The 8,283-nt window shown below is 43.8% G+C and overlaps 1 protein-coding gene across 7 annotated transcripts in view; it reads right to left on the bottom strand.

Moving 5' to 3' along the window:
* The window catches only part of OS9 (osteosarcoma amplified 9, endoplasmic reticulum lectin), a 24,509-nt gene extending 17,438 nt beyond the window's left edge, over positions 1–7,071 (bottom strand). For 2 of the 7 annotated variants that reach the window (XM_006859489.1, XM_006859492.1), the window contains exons 1-5: positions 6,821–6,982; positions 6,266–6,442; positions 4,926–4,989; positions 4,730–4,806; positions 4,411–4,509 (exon numbers count right to left, since the gene is read on the bottom strand). In XM_006859489.1, coding sequence (XP_006859551.1) covers positions 4,411–4,509; positions 4,730–4,806; positions 4,926–4,989; positions 6,266–6,442; positions 6,821–6,982 — 579 coding nt within the window. Of the gene's footprint in view, positions 1–4,410; positions 4,510–4,729; positions 4,807–4,925; positions 4,990–6,265; positions 6,443–6,820 lie in introns of all 7 variants that reach the window. The other 5 variants (XM_006859491.1, XM_006859490.1, XM_006859493.1 and 2 more) reach the window with 5 other exon arrangements.
* Positions 7,072–8,283: the final 1,212 nt, after the last annotated feature.

Here is an 8,283-nt window from a genome sequence, read left to right as displayed (position 1 = left end):
ACTTCCAACACAGAATCCTCTACCCAGCAAAGCTGTCAATCAAATGTGATGATATAATCAAAACATTCCAGGATAAACAGAAGCTAAGGGATTTTGCCAAAGCCAACCCTGCTATGAAAAACATCCTAAAGGTTAAGTTCTGTGAACTGAGAACCAACAAGAACAGACAACAACTAGAGAATGACGTACATAGCAGCATCACCCTGAACGCAATCGACAAATGTAAGAGTCAAGAACAGAATAAATTGATAAGAACAGAGGATCAGGCAGGTCAGTCTATGATCAAAATAATTACAATGTGAAAAAAAGGTAAACACAGAGGAACCAGAGATCCAGGTGGTGAGAAGGTCAGGTAGACTTCAGGATAAAACAAACTGTCTTAAATGGAGGGTAGAACTAATGGAATATAAAGTAACCACAATGGGGTTGGGGAGGGCAATACAAGAAGTAGGGAGGAGGTGGAAGAACAAGACAGATAGGGGAACACTTAGACAGGTTTGCATGGCCGAGTGAGACAGAGGTGAATAGTGATGCATACTCAACCTTGGAACAATAGGGCTCTGGGATACAGGGTTCTAGGTATAGCTTGAAGAGGGTAAATAATACTAAAATCTTTGCCTGCCTTATGAATATTAGTTTGCCTTGCCTACTATTGTAAAATAGACACTTGAGTGGATAGAAAGGAATGTTGGGAAACATGATTAGAGAAAACTTGTAAGCCTGTTTTCAGCCTATATCTGATTGGAATACCTAAAAGGGGTTCTACAACTTGCCAGTGAAATAGGCCTTGTACAAAGCCTTTACAGATTATAGGACCTTAGGTGGAATCCTGAGTCCCATCCACAACCTTGTGAGGTGAGACATTCCCACTAGAAAGGACAAGCAGACTGGAACAGCTACAGTGACAGAAGATATATCTTCAAAGAAAGATCATCAGGAAAAAAAAAAAAAAATGTCAGCATGACTGGCTGCTACAAGAATAAGCAAGGTGTTCGCCAGGAAGACATCAAGGCTAGTGATCAAGTGCCTTCTGGACAAACTCCCCTCTAAGAATGAAACTCAAAGGGAATATACAAACAAGCATGTAAGCTTGCTGGAGACCACATTGATCTACTGGTGAGTGGAAGAGGCGGAAAGGCATCAATGAAGATATGGGCTGAGTTCAACCCCAGTCCATTGAATCCCATTGACCTGGAGATGAGAGAGATAAGAGGAAGGGCTGGTTGGTCCAAAGTGTGGTGAGACGTGAGGACACTTGAGCCCATGGACAAGGACTTAGCCACAGAGGACAAGAGCTGAGAGTGAAGCCTCCAGCTGATATGAAGTGAGGGGAGATGTACAAGATCACCCAAACTTGCACATAGTACCCTTTTGACTTAGCCTCGATGGCTCGATAATCAGAACTCAACTAGAGGAAGATTGAAAAAAGAAAAAAAAAAAATTTTTTTTTTTTTTGGATAAAGGAAACAAGGGTAAATTGCTTCAATTTGATGAACCTGACCTATACTCATAGTGTTAGTTACTCTAAATACCAACAGAGAGGGAAAGAGTCTTCACATCAAGTATCAATGCTATCCCCTCTGTACACAGGGTGGATAGGGGCAGGCAATTTAGACATCAGCTACCTAAAATGAGGGGGCAATAAAGGCATGAAGTGACTGGCTTACAAGGTTTCAAGAGGGAGTTTAGTTTAAGAGTATGGGGGGGAAAGAAAGAGTCCCCACTGAATAGCTGTCATCCTGTCTAGATGGGTCTGGTGGAAAGAGATGGAGATAAAATTCATAAGATTCAATAGTGAATAATTGTTATCATGACTAATTGCAACTGTCACAATTGTAAAGGTAGAAGTTTTGTAACATAAAAAGGGGAGTGGTTAATCTTACAGTCCAGAAACAGAGGACCCTAGGACTATCAAGAGAGAAGCGCACAAGCAGAAGGCGGGACCTTATCCAGAGAAGCACAGGGCCAGAGATGGAGGCAGAGATGGGGGCATGGAGAGGGGGAGCGGCTGAGGACTCTAGATTCATGGACTAAGAAGAGAGGGACTAAGAGGCTGGTGTCCAGGAGGCAGACTTGCAGAATGTGCCCTTTGGAGATGTAAATTATTATATATGCCTGAGTGGTTATTTTGTTTGTTTGTTTTTTAAAAAAGCTAAAGTGATGGGCAACTTGGACACTGGCTACCCAAAATGGGGTGTGGGGGGCTACAAAGGCAAGAAGTGACTGGCTTATAAGCTTTCAAGAGGGAACCTAGACCCAGGGGCTTGGAGGAAGGTAGAATCTCCAGTGAGCAGTATTCAATCTGACTAGGCGGGGCTGATGCAATGAAATGCAGACGGGGTCTCTTGTGATACAATAGTGAATAATTGTTATCAGGACTGACTGTGAGGATTGGAAATGTAAAGGTGGACGTTATATAGCAAAGAGGGGAGTGATTGACTTTTCAGTCTAGGAGCGGAGGTCCCTAGGACCATCAAGGGAGAAGAGCAGAGAGTAGGACCCTACCCAGAGAAGCAGTGATGCTGGAAATGGAGCCAGAGATGATGATGTGGAGCTATGGAGCAGCTAGAGACTCTAGACCCAGAAAGGGAGAGTGACTGTGTGCTGAAGACCTGGGGGGCACAGGGGAAGGATTGCATGGAGGGGATTGTAACCATGGCAATGAGATGATATACAATAGAATAAATGTAAAACAAATGTTCTCCCATGTAAACTGTCACATAATTCACAATAAATCATTTAAGAAAAAAAAAAAGCTAAAGTGGAATGAGAGAAATACTGTTAACTGATGGTACATGGAGGGGATTATAATCATTGTAATTAAACAAAGTGTATGATTTGTTGAATGTAAAACTGATGATTTGCCCTGTAAACTTTCATTCAATCCACAATAAAAGCCTTAAAAAGAAAAAAAGACAAAAAGCAAAATTAGCATTCAGCATTTGTTTTGCAGCATGCCATTAAAGAGGCAGCTCACACCCCCAGCAAGAGTGGCACCCATAAACTCCTACCTAGGGAATTACACTTAGCATTTCTGATCAAGCTGTCATAGCTTTGAACTGTATCTGTGCAAACTTTATGTTAGTGTTAATGTATTTTAGATTTTATGTGTTGTTTCGTATGATTTAGTGGGGTCTGGGAATGCACAAACACTTTCCCATATAAATGAATGGTAATTGCTTCTTTGTTTTACACCATTCTGGCTTACAGAAGGTTTCATAAGGTCATAAGGATACTCTTACTTTTGGATAGCAGAGGAAACCTCATTGTATGAAGGGGTTTCAGATACTTCATGGAAAAATGGAGTTAAAAGACAATGGAATTTTCTCATAAATATTTGAAGCCCCCTCCCATATGCAGAAGCCATCCAACTTTCATTGCCTCCACTGTGGCACCATGCTGGTCTGTGCTGAGGCATTTGGACCTTATCCTTTGGACCGGGCACAATCACTGGAGGCGTTCCAGGACTGGGCAGAGAAGTGATGTGTGTTTACCATTTGTGACATTCTGCAGCCAGCTCACACAAACTGACTGATCAATTGTCAGAAAATCTGCCAGCCAACTGATGTCACATTTGTAACCTGAAATTGGCCACAGTGGGAATATTTATGCCATAGATATTGGCAAACACTAAAAATTAGGACTTCCTCCCAGCTGACAACTGCCCAACAATTTGGGTATTCAACATCTGTCAGCATGCCACGGCACACACAAATCTGTATTACAAAAAATAATTCTGGTGTCATGTGGTCCTCTACAGGTGTGTGTGTGCACACCCATATGAACACACATTAGGATCACCTGAGGAACTTTAACATACATCTACCTACCCATCCCATTAGATCAGGAACATTTATTAAGAGAATGTTGGCAGTAACTCAAGTGGGATATGAAGGTACCAACCATAGGGACAAATAGGAAAGTTTTGAAGTGTCTGGAAGTAAAATGTATGGCCTTTGTTGTTTACTCTCAGAGAACTGTATCTTTCATAAATTCTCAGTTTGTAAACATAGGCTCACTTTCGGGATTCTTTTGCTAACATCTGACTTCTCCCCTAGACTGCACTCCAAGAGGGCAAAGGCTGCATCTGTTTGCTTACCACTATATCCCCAGAGCCAAGTCCAGGATGTACATACAGCAAGAGCTCATTACGTGAAGAGTCATTATGTGAAGAGAGTTAGGATGACGTGAAGGAGACAGAAAGGAGAAATATGGGAAAAAGAGGAAGTGTTGGAGGGGAAGATGTGGGAAAATGCTGACTTGAAGGACCTCTGACTATCCTGGCAGGGACACCCAGCTGATAGCTGGAAAAATTAAGTCTCTTGGGGAGAGACCTTCTTGATTATAAGAAGCAACCCTGTCCTCTTCCCTTAGAATTTGAATTGTCACTGAGGGAATGTCAAAACTCACTCGAACTTCGGCCTCCCGGGGTCTCCCGTTGAGGTCACACTTGGACCCATTCCCATAGATCTGGCTGTGGTAGCGCTTCAGACGATGCTGCTTGGAGGCCTGGGGAGGACAGTAGGCAGGAGAGAAAGGGAATGAAAAAGACAGCAAGGCAGAAGAAGGACACTAAGCCCTCCAGGGACCTTAGAGAGCGTGGGAATCCAAGCTCTAGTCCTAATAGCCACCAAGCTACGAAAAACATGCCAGGCAATCATAACCCTAACCCAGCGCTCTCAGGCTACAGCCAGGACCCCCTTTACTCCCATCCCCACAATTCTACCACCTTGGCTGTTTCATCATTCCAGTCGAAGGCAGATTGGTAGTAGCCAAGATAGAGGACTTCACCTTTGATCTCTGTGTCTGAAAAAGTAACAGAAGCAGAACACCATTACTCTCTTATGAAAGAACTGGGGAGAGAAGCAGACTGAGGAGTCAAGTCACCTCCCATGACACGTAGCTGAAGGCTTAGGGAAATGTACCTTCCATGTGGTACTGCTGGATGTGTCGTCCATAGCAGAATTCATATGTCCACCAGTCCTTTGTCTGAAAATTAAAGAATGAACAATCAGGAGGAAGAAATGGGATATGTCTTCTTGGAACCAGAATCTCGCCTGGTTCCAAGACATACAACCCCTCATCTCTCTCTATGTCCACTCAATTCCACACTGTAAACTTTCTACTCCTCCTCATATATATTTTATATATGCCTTTCTGTGCACTCCTGGTGTGGCCCTGTAGGACCAGCATTGGGCTGCAAACCACATGATTGGCAGTTCAAACCCATCAGCTGCTCCTCGGAAACCCCATGTGGGGTTGCTATGAGTCGGAATCAACTCCGCAGCACTTAACAACAACACATCATCTTTGTCCTTAATAAAGACAAGAAATGGTGGTCATGTGCTGTGCAGTTAGTTCCAACTCATAGCAACCCCATAGAGGGTTTCCAAAGCTGTAAACCTTTATGGGAGCAGAAAGCCTCATCCTTCTCCCAGGAGCAGCTGTTAGATTGGAATTTCAGTCCTTGTGGTTAGCAGCCTAGCTCATAATCCACTACGCTATCAGAGCTCCTTAAGGAAACAAAAACCTCAAATGTTTATTCAACATCTGTAATATTCCTTGCACTGTTCTAGACATTAAAGATATACCTGTGAACAATATAAATTCTCTGACTTCATGAAACATATGTCCCAGTGCAGGGAATCTAACCAAAAATTAAGTAAATAAATAAATGAATGATTTCATTAACAGGATGATTTCAGGGGAGAAAATGGTGCTAGGATAAAAATAAATAAATTAGGATAATGGGACAGCTCTGGCAGCGTAGTGGTTACGAATCGGGCTGCGAACCTTAAGGTCAGCGGTTCGAAACTACCAGCCGCTCAGCGGGAGAAAAATGAGGCTTTCTACTCCCGTAAAGATTTACATCTCGGAAACCCTATTACAGGGTCGTTATGGGTCGGAACCGACTCGATGATACTTACAACAACAACAACAACAATGGGACAGAGAGTGACAGGGGCAGGAGTTGACTTTGTCAGGGTTTACCAGGAAAGCTTCCTTAAAGAGGTGCTCTTTCTACCCCCACACTGTCCCTCTTTGTTCAACCTTTACTCTGAGATCTCCTATCTTAATCCTCCTCTACATTTGGCAGAGCCACAAGAGTAGCTGCAGGGTTCTTTGCTCCTTTTCTGTCTGAACTCCTGCGGACCTTAACGCCTACAGTAGATCCTCCAGATCCCTCCTCACTCACCAGCACAATGCTTCACACATTTAACTGCTAGTTCCCAACTCCTGCTCCAACCAAGCCAGTTCCTTTTACCTTTAGCAGGCAGGGAGCATCTTTCATCGGGTTCAATAACTCAGGGACCCCAGGCCCTTGGTAAGCAGGTGCCTCCTCCTCCCTTTCACGCTGGAAATGAATGGCTCCAGCTGGCAGGCGACATTCATAGCGCTGTTTGTACTTAGAGGAGACAATCACCACATCTGAAGCCTGGCTCTGGGAAAGAAAGGAGGGATTCGGGGAGCAGGGAGGCAATGAGAGGCTGGCCTCAGGCAAAACAACGAGTTCCCTCTTCAGACCCTGGGGAAGAGCCCAGTTGGAGACCGCAAGAACCACAAATCCTCCAACTGTGCTCGGTGAGTGAGGGGAGAAAACACTCACTTCACCGTGAGGGCGGAGTTTTTAACAGGAACCAAGACCAGGAGGCAGACAGCGAGAAGCCCCACCCTCCCAGCCCCTAGGGAATGGGGCTGAGTCTTCAGCAATCACTGTAACCACACTTTCTTTCTACTCGAGTAGATAGGCTTCTGCCCCAGACTCCACAGCTGCTTTCCTTTTCTACGTGTTCCCCTGCTCCCTCCTATTCCTCCTCACCTGCCCTCCCAAGACAGGCAAAGGCAGGATCTCGATCCCATAACGCATCTCACTCAGCTCCTCCAGGTTCAGGCTTCCGACACCGTCGGTCAGACTTGCAGGTAACAAGAACCCCAGGAGCAGCAGCCCTAACAGACTGGAGAGAAATGTCTCGACCGCCATCTTTCGTTCCCCGTCTTATCTAGAGCAACTCTTTCCGCCCTGAACCTGGCAGCGGCTTCACCCCGCCCATTAACGACACAAAGTTTCATTGGCTATATATGCTGTCCCTCTCACATACCCTATTCCCATTTGTAAACGTATCTCTAGAACTCTCGGGGAGGTGGATCACAACTAGCAAATGACTCGCTGCATGTGATTAGTCAGAGAGACCAACCAATCATCGACGAGATCAGGCCCCCTCCCACTCTTTCTTCCTTTCAAAGGGGCGTGGTCTTTGCGTAAAGGCCTTTTAAGCAATTTCTCTCTCTTGCCTAGCTGTAACATTGTAGCTCTTCTTACTATTTTATTAGATGTCTTCGGCATTGTATTCGGCTCCAGCAAAGCCAAGGATTTAGGTCGAAGGGCGGGTGGGCCCTTGAAGTTACTTAATTGTACAACAATTATTGTAGAGATGTTTGTTAGTTGTTGTCCAATTGCTTCCTACTTGTGGCAATCATATATAACAAAACAAAACGTTGCCTCATTCTGCAGCACCTTCATGGAAGTTGATAAATTTGAATTCATTGTTGTGGTTATTGTGTAGTGGTTTCTTAACTAAGTGGCTCATCTTCCAGCACTATATTGGATGATATTATGTTTAATCCATAAGGTTTACATTGGTTAATTTTCTGGAAGTAGATCACCAGGCCTTTCTTCTCAGTGACTTGGTCTGGAAGCTCTGCTGAAATCTGTCCACCATGGTTCACCCTGTTGGTGTTTGAAATACCAATGACATAGCTTTCAGCATCATAACAGGAAATTCACCACAAACTGTCAGACAGGAAGCCATATTGTGCAGAAGCACATCTCTTCAGATATACATACAACTTTAAGACAATCTGGTAATTAATGTTAAACAAGGACAAAAATAAAAGAAAAGGAAATAATAACATTTGAGAAACTAGAAAGCAAATGGAGAAACAATAACTAGTTTAGCAGACGTGAGAAAGCTGATTACTCAAGAGAGGTAAACTATACCTCCAGGTAGGATATTGGAAAACCTTCTCTGGGGAATCTGACCAGCCTAATAAAAATCCCAAAGATATTCTTATCAGGGTTCTTTCAAGGAAATAGCTGAACCAATCCTATAAATAAGCTCTTGGTCTGCATCCCCATCCCATACATGGTCTTTCCAATGAGTTTTTGAATATGCTCATGCTTAAATATAAACAGACAGCCAAAGATCATTGAACATTTAAGGAAAGGTTTTAATATGCAAGAAAGAGGCCAAAACAAACAAAGGAAAAGCAAATGAGAGGAAA

The sequence above is a fragment of the Chrysochloris asiatica genome, unplaced genomic scaffold (genome assembly GCF_000296735.1).
Source record: "Chrysochloris asiatica unplaced genomic scaffold, ChrAsi1.0 scaffold00033, whole genome shotgun sequence".
In the NCBI taxonomy this organism is placed as follows: Eukaryota; Metazoa; Chordata; class Mammalia; order Afrosoricida; family Chrysochloridae; genus Chrysochloris; species Chrysochloris asiatica.
This window is presented reverse-complemented; position numbering and strand designations above follow the sequence as displayed.